This window comes from Chironomus tepperi, unplaced genomic scaffold (assembly GCF_022539635.2).
Source record: "Chironomus tepperi strain 1889 unplaced genomic scaffold, CSIRO-AGI_Ctep_v1 contig_100, whole genome shotgun sequence".
NCBI classification, from domain to species: Eukaryota; Metazoa; Arthropoda; class Insecta; order Diptera; family Chironomidae; genus Chironomus; species Chironomus tepperi.
The window spans coordinates 1,144,371-1,157,865 of NW_027226222.1; the positions used below are offsets into that span (position 1 = coordinate 1,144,371).

At 31.2% G+C, this 13,495-nt stretch overlaps 4 protein-coding genes across 7 annotated transcripts in view; 2 read left to right on the plus strand and 2 right to left on the minus strand.

Annotated features, from left to right (window-relative positions):
• Positions 1–1,755: 1,755 nt before the first annotated feature.
• LOC139087268 (uncharacterized) lies at positions 1,756–3,021 on the minus strand. The gene is made up of 3 exons (XM_070636028.1): positions 2,914–3,021; positions 2,026–2,849; positions 1,756–1,965 (listed from the first exon to the last, which is right to left on the minus strand). Exons 2-3 carry the CDS (start codon positions 2,821–2,823, stop codon positions 1,825–1,827), a joined length of 939 nt encoding a protein of 312 aa, XP_070492129.1. The 5' UTR covers positions 2,824–2,849; positions 2,914–3,021; the 3' UTR covers positions 1,756–1,824.
• A 218-nt stretch (positions 3,022–3,239) lies between these two features.
• LOC139087117 (transcription initiation factor TFIID subunit 6-like) lies at positions 3,240–5,242 on the plus strand. The gene is made up of 4 exons (XM_070635825.1): positions 3,240–3,403; positions 3,459–4,234; positions 4,299–4,864; positions 4,926–5,242. The coding sequence occupies exons 1-4, from the start codon at positions 3,301–3,303 to the stop codon at positions 5,155–5,157; spliced, it is 1,677 nt and encodes a 558-aa protein (XP_070491926.1). The 5' UTR covers positions 3,240–3,300; the 3' UTR covers positions 5,158–5,242.
• Positions 5,187–10,999, minus strand: LOC139087116 (probable multidrug resistance-associated protein lethal(2)03659). Its single transcript, XM_070635824.1, has 7 exons — positions 10,415–10,999; positions 7,164–9,586; positions 6,799–7,103; positions 6,471–6,738; positions 6,234–6,406; positions 6,025–6,175; positions 5,187–5,928 (listed from the first exon to the last, which is right to left on the minus strand). Exons 1-7 carry the CDS (start codon positions 10,600–10,602, stop codon positions 5,435–5,437), a joined length of 4,002 nt encoding a protein of 1,333 aa, XP_070491925.1. The 5' UTR covers positions 10,603–10,999; the 3' UTR covers positions 5,187–5,434.
• A 1,857-nt stretch (positions 11,000–12,856) lies between these two features.
• Positions 12,857–13,495, plus strand: part of osa (trithorax group protein osa) — a 33,186-nt gene continuing 32,547 nt past the window's right edge. For all 4 annotated transcript variants that reach the window (XM_070636102.1, XM_070636106.1, XM_070636104.1 and 1 more), the window contains exon 1: positions 12,857–13,311. The gene's annotated coding sequence lies outside the window, so the exon portion shown is untranslated. The remainder of the gene's footprint in view (positions 13,312–13,495) is intronic.

A 13,495-nucleotide genomic window follows, 5' to 3' on the forward strand; every position in this document is an offset into this window, starting at 1 on the left:
AGAATGAAGAATGAAATAATGTATTTTGTAGGGCATTGATAATGATAAGAAAATTGCGTCGTAATGCACTTGATTCTCATGAGTTATTGTATTGCCTGCAAATTGTATATATACACAGTATTTATTTTGTTTCCGAAGAACATTTATACTGTCATCGATGCAACATTAAAACAACAGTATCGCATCACATGAACAACATGTCACATAAAACGTCTAGCTAATGTGTATTTGTGTGAGTGTCTCAGTCTCGCCATCGTCGTAGATTTTCAACATAAAACATGTACATAACAGCATAAAACGCAGTTTATTGTACTTTTTTCATCATCTTTTTTCTCTCTTCTCGTGTGCAACTAGCTCAATACTTAATTTTTTTTTATGCTTATTGGATATTTAATTGGAAGAAAACTTTCCTCCAAAAAAATGAATTTAATTAACTGCATAAATGAAACGAAATGAAAAAGCTAAGAAAAAACACTACTGTATATTCCGTTAGTTATAAACGAGAGAAAATATAATGGCCAAAGTATATAAAGTAAAGCATCAGACATGATGCAATTCGTATGCTACAAAAATCTGATGAATAATTTTTTTTTTTCGTTTCATAAACTTAAATTTAGATTAATTAAATCGAAAAGCTTTGGAAAAGGAGAAAAATATAAATATTAATGACGTAGTTAGCATAGATTTCATAAATTTTCATTTTCCCATCTCACTAATAACGCAGTAAATGCAAAATATGTTGGTTCAACACAAAATGAACTCTATTTATTCCGTACAGCACATTTATCATACCTGTTTCCGAGAAAACGAAAAATTTGGTGATGAAGCTTCATATTTGATGTTTTTTACATAAATTATATTAATCCCAAATTTTTTTAATCCTCTGTTTCGTGTAATCAATTTATTAAGTCACTAAACACTAAGCAATTTCTCTTTGAGTGCGTTTTTGTTGTATAGCACTTTCTTTTTTGGATTTTTTTCTTTTTTTCCTTCCTTCAGAACAAAAGATATTTTATTTTGCAAATTTTACTGCCGAAATTACGTTTTAGTATCGCACTTGACAATTATCACATAATATAACTATTAAATTTCACGTTTTTAATATCTTGCCTATTTAATTTACGCTTTTTCTTTTAAAAAAATTAATTTAAAACTCTTTGCGAGCAAGCAGGCTGACTAACATGCATCGACACTAACACATTGACATTATCGACACTTACACAAACACAAATTACAATGTCTTACATTTTGAATTTTTTTCTACCGTTACAATCTAAAGTGCGCGTGACTTTGATCAAACTAATCCGTTTTTTAACGTTCCTTATGAATTTATCCATTTTCCTTAATTTAAAAATTTCTGTTATATTATTCGAGTAACCAAGAGCATTCCAAGATGACTGTCAAATTTTTGCTAGAGATATTCACGTGATTAAGCCTTATGTCTGCTTTTTATGTTATCAGCTAAATTTAAGATAAACTTTTTCCTTTTTTGTCCAATATCGTATGCTCAAGAGTATAATTCATGATTTTATAATCATTGTGTCCACATGGAAGTCGATGAATTGTGAAACATAAAAATTGAGTATGCTTAAGTCTTACAGTTATTTCTGACAAATTATTGGTAAACTGCTTTTCTGACCCTTTTCAGGGTTTTTAGTCAAATTCATATCCTCTAGAAATTTCTTGATCACAGCATTTGTTAATTGTTTATTAATTTTCTCAAAAAGTAAAATTCTGTTTTATATACAAAAAAATATATATTATTCAGTCGTTTAATTAATCCTTAACTTCTATGTACGGCAGCTGTTTTAAAAAGTTATGAAATCAGATTGGAGGACCATAAGTCGGAGGATAAGATCCATATGTTGATTGATATTGCTTCCTCTTATTTTCCTGATTTGCCAACCGGTGCTTCAAGCGTTCTCGAATCGACTTAACTTCACGACTATCACGTATATTGAATGCCTACAATCAAAAATATTATTAACTACAAAAGAAGATCATGCTTTTATGACAAACAATTACCTTCATAAACTCAAGAAGAATCACTTTCTTCTCTTCGCTTAAATTTTCTAGCTCGTTTGAAGTAATTTCAAACTTTAAGGATCCTGTATTGACTGTAGTTTCAACGCATTTATCTTTCATTTCTTTACACGAAACTCGATCATTTGTACTACTTTCCTTTGATGTCGATGGTTGTACACTGGAATCAACTTTGCGGGATTTTACTTCTGAAAATGCAGGGGGAGGTGGAATTTTACGTTTTTCGCATTCTTCCAAAGACTTCTTTATCAATTGAATATTAGCTCCAATATTCTTTGCAGTACTGTGAACCTTATAGGGAATATCTCGATGAGGATTACTTTTTAGCATTACATCCTTCACATTATCTGTCGATGCTTGGAAATTAAACATAGCGTTGTTATTATTTTGAACTAAAGGTGACTCATGACGTCTACTAGCTATAGTCGGTTCGTTTAAATTTTCTGGAATATGTGCATAAAATGAAGAATTGTTTAAATTTCCTCTAAGTCTAGCATTGATATCTTCAGCTCTATTGTAAACTCCAGCAATTTGATTAGTTTCATGATGAATATTCCTAGTATCTACCTTTCCTGACAATGCACCAATAACATTTGATGCAGATAATGTCTTATTCAAAAACTGTTCACGAAGTGCTTCATTATTATTCGACGGATTTGGATGAAAACCTGGAACTTGTCGATAATTTCCAAATCTATGGCTTTCCTCATTGTTAGAAAATTCAATTGGTTCTAACTTTATGGACTTTCTAATTTCTTCCAAACGTTTGCCGATTGACATTTTGCTGTAGTTTTTTTTTCAATTTACTAAAATTTAAATTTTACAAATTTTAAAAGTTAAATACAATATTTGTCATATAAATATGCTTACGTTCAGCTTTTATAATACTTTGCTCGTATTATATTTCAATTATTCTTCTATTTTACCTATTTAATTAACAAAAAAGCTTACTAATAAATTTGTGTGTTTTTTGTTTTTGAAATCTAGGGTTGGAATCTCTCTAAAAAGTTTTTTGGCGTAAATTTTAAAAATATTCATTCCATTTATACCTGCACTCTTAGTTTTATATGAATTTATCGTTGATCAGCTTTAATTGACTTAATAATGGTAAATATTATTAAAAAGAGAAAATAAATTCAACGGAAAGAATTTTTTTGAAATTTTCATTGCGATACTACGCGAATTGAATTATCAGGGGTACGTAGCTTGATGTTTTCATTTTAATTAATTTCACTAAACTGAAAAGTATCAGTGAAAATGGAGGATAAAATCAAAAATCCGGAAATACAGAATTCACAACACTTTGGAACAAACTTATCTCTAGAAAGCATCAAAATCATTGCAGAATCTATAGGAATCGGTAAATAATTGCTCAATTCATTAATAACTAGATAAATAACAAAATAATATTTCAGGAAACCTGTCAGATTTAGCTGCAAAAGAACTAAGTGATGACATTAGTTTTAAACTCAAACAAATAGTTCAGGATGGACAAAAGTTTATGCATCATTCGAAAAGATCCCGTCTATCAGCTTCAGATATTGATTCTTCATTAAAAATAAGAAATTTAGAGCCGCAATATGGATTCATCAGCAAAGAATTCATTCCATTTCGTTTTGCAAGTGGAGGCGGACGTGAATTATATTTTACTGAAGAGAAAGAAATTGACTTAAATGATTTGTTGACAACAACAGCTCCAAAAGCGCCACTGGAAGTTACTCTTCGAGCTCATTGGCTTTGTGTTGATGGAATTCAGCCAACTATTCCTGAAAATCCACCTCCATTGGCAAAAGATGCTCAAATACAAGATTCTGTGAATCCAGTTAAAAAATTGGAAAAAGCAGATCTTAAGGACACAAGTGGAAAACCTGCAATTAAGGCACATAAACTGAAAACATTCGAAACAGTTCATATTAAACAGCTTGCACAACATGAATTGTCTGTTGAACAACAATTTTATTATAAAGAAATCACAGAAGCTTGTGTTGGTGCAGATGAAGGAAGAAGAGCTGAAGCACTTCAATCACTTTCCTGTGATCCTGGAATACATGAAATGTTGCCGAGGATGTGTACATTTATTGCAGAAGGTGTTAAAGTTAATGTAGTTCAAAACAACTTGGCCATTCTTATTTACTTAATGAGAATGGTGCGAGCACTTCTAGATAATCCAGCTCTTTACCTTGAAAAATATGTAAGGCATTTGAATATATATATTGATTTATTAATTTTAACAATTTATTTTATGCATCTTTCAGCTTCACGAGTTAATTCCATCAGTCTCAACCTGCATTGTATCAAAACAGTTATGTCAACGACCCGAAGTTGATAATCACTGGGCATTGAGAGATTTTGCTGCAAAACTGATGTCTCAAATTTGTAAAAATTTCAATACATCAACTAACAATCTCCAAACCCGAGTTACTCGATTATACAGCACAGCTTTACAAAATGATAAAGTACCACTTTCGTCTTTGTATGGTGCTATTGAAGGTTTATCAGAATTAGGACATGAAGTAATAAAAGTATTCATAATTCCTCGCCTAAAGTTCATTTCCGAAAGAGTTTGTAACATGCAAGTTGCAGATATAAGTAATACAGAAAGGACTGCGGCTGGACATATTCGAGCTCTTCTAGCAAAAGTTTGTGCTCCTGTTTTAAAAACGATGAGAACTGCTCCTGATGTTTTAGAAGATTATAAGAGAGACTTTGGATTTTTGGGTCCTGCTTTACATCAAAGTGTTATGAAGGCAAGACAAACTCCGAATACAGCACAACCAACATCTTCTGCATCAATTGCAGTACCATCAGTAACTCCAAGAATGTATGTATATAATTTAATTTTAATTGAGACAAGTATTAACGTTTAAATCATTCTTTTGTAGTACAACGACACCTATGCAACGTCAAATTACGCAGACACAGCAGGGACAACAAAAGTTTTATGTAACAAAAGCAAGTTCACCATCTACAACATCAGCAAATATCGTAAAAATACAGCAGAGTAATAATCAAAAAATCTTTATTCAATCAACTCCTAAAGCTGTCTCATTTGTGAATGCATCAAATCAACCTCAACAAGAACACGAACTTGACGATTTATCTCACTTAGCTTAAGATACAAACATGAAATCAAACATGATAGATTAGATAAAATCGATAAGTAATAAAAATATTTTATTCAAGTTTCAACATATAACAATTAAGTATGCATTTACTCAAATCACAATAACGTAAGTCAATATAATTATATAAATCTAATTTTTACAAAATCAGTTTTTGATTATAAAATCCTTTAGAATATTGATCGTTTTGAATCTTGTCAGATCCAGTGAGATTTTTCTTAGAAATTCTTTTTTAATTAATTTATACAAATTTGACAAACTATTCTATCTTACACATTCTTCTTCATCAAAGCTATCAAATTTTTAGATTCTGTAGAACCAGCTGCATTGATCATACTTTTAAATATACCGTTGGAAATTTTAAGCAAGTTTTCAGGCGTATCATATTCTGCGACTTTTCCGAAATTCATTACAATAATTTTATCGGAATCCATTACTGTATGAAGACGATGAGCAATTGTCAAGACTGTACAATCAACGAATTTTTCTCTGATTGTCTGTTGAATTAATCCATCAGTTTCAGGATCAACATTTGCTGTGGCTTCGTCAAGAACAAGAATTTTATTTTGACGTAAAATAGCTCTGGCCAAACAAATTAACTGACGCTGTCCAACACTAAAATTAGATCCACCTGCAGCCACTAATGATTGAAGTCCTTGAACCTTCAATCCTTCTATTTCTTTCAACTTTACATCCTCTAATGCTTTCCATAAAGCATCATCTTGATAATCATCGAATGGATCCAAATTTTTTCTCATTGTGCCTGCAAAATTAATGAAGAGGATGTTTAGAACATACAATTTAATAGTACATAGGAATAAGGAATTATTAATCTAAAGTCGTGAAGTTGAGAACATACCTGAGAAAAGCACAGGATCTTGTGGAATAATCGATATTTTGGATCTCAACTGCTCTAAACTTAAGGCACTTGTGTCGATTCCATCGATGATGATTTCACCCTCTATTTCTGCTATTCTGAACAAAGATCCAATCAATGATGACTTTCCTGCCTGTAGAACAACATCATTACATTAATAATTTAATTATTTTAGGTAATTTTCTACTTACCCCTGTTCGTCCAACAATACCAACTTTATCTCCAGGATTAACCGTAAATGTAATTCCTTTTAGAGCTGGTTCAATTTCCTTGGCATATCTATAAACCACATTTTTGAATTCGATTTTTCCTTCTGCTGGCCAGTTTTTATCTGCGACTTTCTTTACTTCCTTTTGTTCTGGTTCTATATTGTAAAAAAAAGAATCACTTTAGTCTCATCAAACATATGAATCTCATCATATTCGTACCGAGTTCTCGATATTCTAAAACTCGTTCTACAGCCATCATCTGATTCATTACTTCAGCACTTTGACGAATACCCCATTGCAACATCATTGTTAAAGCCATAGATTGTGTTATTGCCAGACCAACTGAGGCACCACTTAGATCTTTTGCATCGAATATTACAAAACTTAAAGTTACGCAACATACAAAAATCATGCAGAGTACATCAAGCGTAAATCCAAAGGCTTGAGATACATTAATGTACATAAACCAAGCTCCAGTATGTGAATTCTGATATTTAAATAAAGAACATTATTTGCATTGTCACGAAAAGTATTGTAAATTCCTCACCTGATGCTGATCAAATTCCTTTTTAAGAATATCTTGTGCGCCAAAAGCACGAATTGTACTTAATCCATTGATTGTTGCTGCTAAATGAACATATGCTAGAGATTTCGTAATTCCTTCAAGTCGTTTGAGATTTTTTGATGTTTTAAGGAAGTATTTCCTCATAAAAGAGAAGACAATGAATAGGAAGGCAATTGGTATTAAAAATAGTGGATTAATGATGGCAGTGACGACGATTGAACCAACTCCCATGAGTACTACTTGTACAGCATCCAAAAGACATTTTGCCAGCCACTCATCGATTGCACCTATAAGTTATAAAGTAATATGAAATTTTATACTCAAAGTGCTATAAAATATGTTCTTACCCAAATCTTTGCTGAATCTATTCAATATTCTCCCCGATGGATTGAGATCGAAGAATCTCATTTTTGTAGAAACTACCCCATTAAATGACATTTTATGGAGATTCTTCGATGCTGCAATCGTGATTGTGTAAAAGTATATTGATCGAAAAATGGCAATGAAAAATAAAGCAACAATTAAAATTCCACCAAAATATACGAGCATATCGCTATCGAATATTCTCTCATGTTCTTCATTTTCATTCAGAGCAGTAGACAAAGTGGAATTTTCATCTTCAATGGTGCTGTTTGATGAATAAAATCTTCTCATTTCTTCTTGATGAGTCCAAAATCCAACAAAATAATCTGATGCGGACGCGATCGCTTGAGTTAGGAGAAACAGGAAGAAGACAAAGGAGATCTTACAGGTATTTCCGCCGGCTTTTAGATAGTTCATTGCAACATTTCCTTTAATCTTTCCTTTTGATGACTCTTCGACATTTTTCTGAACTTCTTGCTCCTTTTCTTCAACCTCACTTTCTTCCTCAACTTCCTTCTTATCATCTGATTTAACAGATGTAGAGGAATTTGATGATGATCTACTAAGTGAACGTCTTCTAAATGTTTCTACTTCCTCTGCAATTTCATTTATATTCTTTTCATCCTGTAATATTTCATGAGCAAATCCTTGCTTTTCAATTTTTCCATCTTTTAACAGAACCAACCAGTCAGCATCTTTTAGGAAATGAACTTGATGTGTGACAAGAATTCGAGTTGAATGTTGCTTGCCCAAAAATCCACTTCTTGATAAACATTCTTCAAACAAATGTTTTCCAACATGTGCATCAACAGCTGACAATGGATCATCAAAAAGATATAATTCAGCATCTCTGTACAAACTTCTAGCTAAACTCAAACGTGCTTTTTGACCGCCTGATAATGATGATCCGCGTTCACCAATAAGAGTCAAATCACCATGTGGAAACATTTCAAAATCTTTGTTTAAGGCACATGCGGTAACTACTTTGTCATAACGATCTTTATCCATTTCACATCCAAATAATATATTTTGACGAATGGAACCTGAGAACACCCATGCTTCTTGTGGAGCAAATGATATTTTACCCTTTATAAACATTTTGCCACTTTCAATCGGCAATTCGCGTAAAATCGTTTGAAGAAGACTTGACTTTCCAGCACCAACGTGACCTAGAATGCCAACTAGTTTCCCACGTTGAACTTTTAAATTAATTTTATTCAATGTCAATTTATATTCATTCTTATCTTCTGCATCATCTTTATCTCCAGATGCATTTACTCTTTCTTCCATAGTTTTCCATCTACAGCAAACATCATCCATTGATAAGATAAGGTTTGGAGGATTTTCCACAACTCCATTCATACCTTTTCCATTTTCATTAAACATTTTATCGGAAATGAATCGATCATTACTATATTCAGCTTTTTCCTCATGTTCTAAAAAGTTTTGTAACCTTCTCATGGCAACAATAGCTTCAGCAATTTCAGCAATTCCGCGAACAAACATTTGAGATAAAACGCTAGATATAATTTGATACAATGATGAGATGACAAAAACTTTTGAAGCAGTCAATTCATCACCCAATACTACTATAGCCATCATTGTACAGTAAAGGGCTGATCGTGTAGTAAATAACATGAATGTCATGTATAAAGCTCTAACATATGATGACTTCTTTATGACTTTAAGTTCTTTTATACGTGCCAATCCAATGAGCTTCTTGAATGATTTTTCCCATGCGTACAATTTGATGACTTGAATTCCATTAATTATTTCATCCATTAGACGGATTCTTTCGTCACTACGAATAGCAGTTTGAAGTCTAAATTTTGATGATAATTTGCCAGTATATGATTGGAGTGGTGTGACCACAGCAATTACTAACATTCCTATAAGCCCGGCGCTTCCAACTTGTAAGTATAAAATTACACCGACAGCAATTGTTAACAATGGAGCTAGCCATAAACAATGCAAAAATACGGAGACAATATCAAAACGAGATACATCATTACTTAATAAATTGACGACTTTTCCAACTGACGTATTCCCTAATGCTGTACTTGATAGTCTTAATGACTTTCTGTAAATTAAGGAACATGTTGCCAGTCTCACTTTCATTCCATTTGAGAAGCTTGTTATAAGGAACTGATTTATGGTAACAGCACTAAGAGCATTCAACGCAATCAGCATTCCAGCATTAAAAAATGCAGATTCCTTTGACAAATTTGAACTTGGACTGAAATAATCTAGCAGTCTTCCCAAAAATAACGGTAATGATAGCCGAACAACTATGTCATTTATGAATTCGTATACTCCAAGAACTAAATATTCACGCCAAAATGTCTTTGTGATTGCTTTTATGAGCGATGGACGTTTATTACTCTTGTTAATTTGCCTATTCCAGTTCCTGTAAAGAAATGTTTTTGTTATTATTTAGAGCTGTTTGGGTATTACATTGGAGGAGGGAATCAAGTGTATCAAGGCACACTATTGTGGTTCCACGAAGCATCTATTATTCGTGATATAAATTTCCAGATTTGATTAATAAAAGTTCAAAATAATAGTTAAATGTCAAGTGATAAATTATATTTTTGGGAATTTTGGGGCGAGTCTTTGAGGTTAATGCTCAATTAATATATTATTGAATAAATTTACGACATTGGTATGCCGTACTCAAATTATTATCAGATAAAGTGTGGCGCGAAAAGTTGATTAGGGTTGAGGTGTGCCGTGACACAAAAATAGATTGTCAACAACTGTTCTATTATAAGCAGTAAGTAAAGTGGACCAACTTCATCCAAAATTCCATGCAGAAAGATGGGAGGGAGGGGTAAGATGAAGTCCTAATATCCGTACATGCCATTTAAAAATGCATCAAAAAAGATGAAACTTTATTGTGTAGGATTTATATTCGTATGTATGATGAATAAAAAAAGCCGGTTCACGTGTTGCTGGTTTCATTATCAATTATACGACCTTGTGATTTTTTTATGCTGCATCATCGTCTTCATTTAATATTAAATTAGTTTCTTGTATTTTTTTCTATCTCGCAAATATCTTAAAATGATTTTTTGTTCTTTGTCAATACTTTAATTGCATTGTACAATTATGTTCCTTTGTGCCTTATCATTTTTCGTGAATGGCAAAAAACTTATCGCATTACAAAGACAAACATTCGCGTGACTAGACATCTCAAAACAAGATCGTATAAAGTTACTCATATAGTTTTACTTACTTCTCAAGCCGATCTCCAAGTTTTTCAGATTCGTCACATTTTAGTGGCTTATATAAGTCTTCTACTTCTAGATCTTTTTTATATCCTTTTCTAAATAGATCTATTGTCCAAAAAAATGTTATTATTGACAGAAAATTTGCTTTCTCTCTGGGATTTTCAGCATTCTTTTGATCATTCTGTTGCTCCATCGTTCTATTTTACTTACTTGCTACTGTCGTATTGAATATAATTTGTTATGTCAACACTCAATTTACTTTTTTGCCTTATAAATGAATACAGAGGCTCTTATTTTGCAATCAATTGATTTTAATTAATATTGAAATCAATATATGTTCAGCATTTCACTTAAGTAACTATGTTTCATGTATTATGAGAATATTCTCACACTAAACAATAATACATATCTAGTAATAAAAAACGTAACAAAGTAAAATTAATGAATCTAACAAAAAATAGATGTATAAATTTTGTACACTTGATTCAATTACATATTGAGATTATAATGACATTTAATATTTCCAATGTCTATTAAATTAAGTTTTTTGTTTTTTTCGCGAACACCGACCGAACTGTGGCCTTTAAGTACGATCGCTGGAGAAGAACTAAATGTTAAAGAGAGAATTTTACAATTTTTTACTCTTAATGAATATACTTTTCAATGATGGATTTGTTTGTGTAATTTTTTCACACATCCTAAATTTGAATTCTTGTGGTGGAATGTTCTAACGTTCTTGGGTATACATAATAATTTCACTCATGTGCGACCAATTAATATCAATTTTAAATTTATTGCATGAATTTATTTTAAGTTTTTTTCTTCTTTTATTATTTAGGAGTGAGATTGAATTTGATTCAAATGTCATGAGAGTTGGGTGAACTTTTGTGAAATATTTTTGTAAATTTTGTGTTTTTTAGTCAGCCGAGAAGCGATAGTTTTCATTTTATAAAAAATTGATTCTTTGATTTACTTATTAAGTTTAAACAATATCTTTCTCTAGAATTTTGTAACAGAATTTTCATTCAAAAACTATTCTTTTCTTTAAAGTTCAAAATGTTAAAATCCTCAATCTCTTTAAAAAACGATCGAAAATGAAGAGATCGAAGTCGGCGGCTAAATTTTCGCTTATTTTAGCTAAATTTCTCACTAAAATAAGTGAACATTTTAGCCGCTGCCGACTAAATTATCAGCGGCTTCGATCTCTGCAAAATATTTGAAAAATACATAACGTTTAGGAGGGAGGGAGAAGGAACCGAAACACTTAGTTTTATGATGTCACTGCAATGTTTTTTGGTTGGCTTTTTTTAGCGGTACGTAATTTTTGAACATTTCCTAATTGATTTTATAAATATTTATTTTTATGTAAATTAAAATTTCAGTCTCCAAAAAACATATAACATATCGTTGATAAAAGAAAAGAATATAAATATTGCAATGACGTAATATCCCTGCTTACAAAAAATACTAAGTGGTCGTTCTCTTATGTTCAAAAAATAATATAAAGACCTCTTCCCCTATCTGTCACAAAATTTTGATAAAAAAATCAAACTATGTGTGGACAAAAAAAAAACCTTTAGAACTAATCATTTACTAGTCTAATCAAAACGTCTTTTTGTCCAGTCTGGCTTCGTACCAAATAATTCTTATATTTTATTTAAATCTGAAAAAAAAAGTCCATCCTTCATTTGACAATTCCCGGAATGAAGCTGTTGATAACGACAGTTTATCACTTGGAATTGGTAATTGGTAGAAGCACCCAAAGGTAGAGCCAGTTTCAGACACCAACTAAGAGAGGTCATAAATCACAGTTTATCACTACGGCCAGCGAAGTAAGTATCATAAAATTTCATCTACGCCGCTGCTATTTTATTATCGCGGCATTTTTTGATGAACCCTAAATGAAAATTTTGTGACAAATTGAGAAGAGGGTCTTAAGAATAAATTTTTTTATGTATGTATATCATTTTGGAATAATCTCTAAAACATTTTAATGTATTTTTTTAAAAAGAATATTGATGTAAAATTTCTAATCATTGAACAACAAGCATCTAGTCATTATTTTTGTTTTGAATGTTTACAAAGTTTTAAAGATAAAAAAAAACTTTTCTAAGTATTCAAGTTTTTGCATGTTTTGGAGTTTTGCTACCTGAAAAATAAAGTATGGAAACTATTTTTTTTATTGTTCTTCATTTTTAATTTGCATTAATTTGTCAATCGATCAACTTCTCTAGGTACTTGACTTGGAATTAATAAAATTAATAAGGTATGCATGCAATTTATTTAAAATAAAAATTTATACAATTCTAAATTGAAAAGTGACGAGCATCATAATACGTAACGGCTACAAGATTTGAATTTGTCATGAGCATCGTATTTGAGATGTGCCTGTGCTTATGAGGGGACTGTAAGTTGCTTAGCATCTCATAATTTCGCGTCATTTTCATATAGATGTACGGACTCAAGAAATCCGATTGAAAAAGAATGTGATTAATATGTGAAAAAGCTAAATTTAAATTAAAATTAAAGAAGAAACAGTTAAAAGAATCCCCAAAGAATGAAAGTTAATAGAATTTAGTGTTGTAAACGTATTTATTGTCACTGAAAACATCAAAAGTTTGAAATCGGAACGAATAGTGAAAACTCTCTCAAGATTTTTTTTTAAATGGAGATGTTGAAAAAAGCTCTATTACATTTGTAGATAATAATTTATTAAAAACTGTATATAGATTCTTAGAATAAGTAAGAAATTGTGCTGAAAGTCATTTTCAAGTGAGCAAATATTGTTTGGAAGTTAAAAATAAGTAAAAAATGCGTTTTTTCGCGAGACGCGATTGAAGCAAAATCAAATTATAATTACAAATTTTCTACTTTCTACATAACAAAATCAGTGAAATTAATGGTAAATTAACAGTGCAAGTGCTTAAAAACAGTTCTATGAAATCAAAAAAGCAAGAAAATAAGATTTTAGTGGCTTAAATTCGACCGAAAGTTAATTGGATATATTTCAAGCATATACATATATGTATAAAAGGCCAGCCATTCTTTTTCATTTGCTTCTTCTACTTTCCGATCAAACGACGGCA

Excerpts from the sequence above, each read along its gene's own strand:
- LOC139087268 (XM_070636028.1), bottom strand. The coding sequence starts at position 2,823 with ATGTCAATCGGCAAACGTTTGGAAGAAATTAGAAAGTCCATAAAGTTA. Across the intron at positions 1,966-2,025 it reads TTCTTCTTGAGTTTATGAAG|GCATTCAATATACGTGATAG; the intron begins GTAATTGTTTGT and ends TTTTGATTGTAG.
- LOC139087116 (XM_070635824.1), bottom strand. The coding sequence starts at position 10,602 with ATGGAGCAACAGAATGATCAAAAGAATGCTGAAAATCCCAGAGAGAAA. Across the intron at positions 6,739-6,798 it reads AGGAATTTGATCAGCATCAG|AATTCACATACTGGAGCTTG; the intron begins GTGAGGAATTTA and ends TTTAAATATCAG. Across the intron at positions 6,176-6,233 it reads GTATTGTTGGACGAACAGGG|GCAGGAAAGTCATCATTGAT; the intron begins GTAAGTAGAAAA and ends GTTGTTCTACAG.
- LOC139087117 (XM_070635825.1), top strand. The coding sequence starts at position 3,301 with ATGGAGGATAAAATCAAAAATCCGGAAATACAGAATTCACAACACTTT. Across the intron at positions 3,404-3,458 it reads TGCAGAATCTATAGGAATCG|GAAACCTGTCAGATTTAGCT; the intron begins GTAAATAATTGC and ends ATAATATTTCAG. Across the intron at positions 4,865-4,925 it reads CCATCAGTAACTCCAAGAAT|TACAACGACACCTATGCAAC; the intron begins GTATGTATATAA and ends ATTCTTTTGTAG.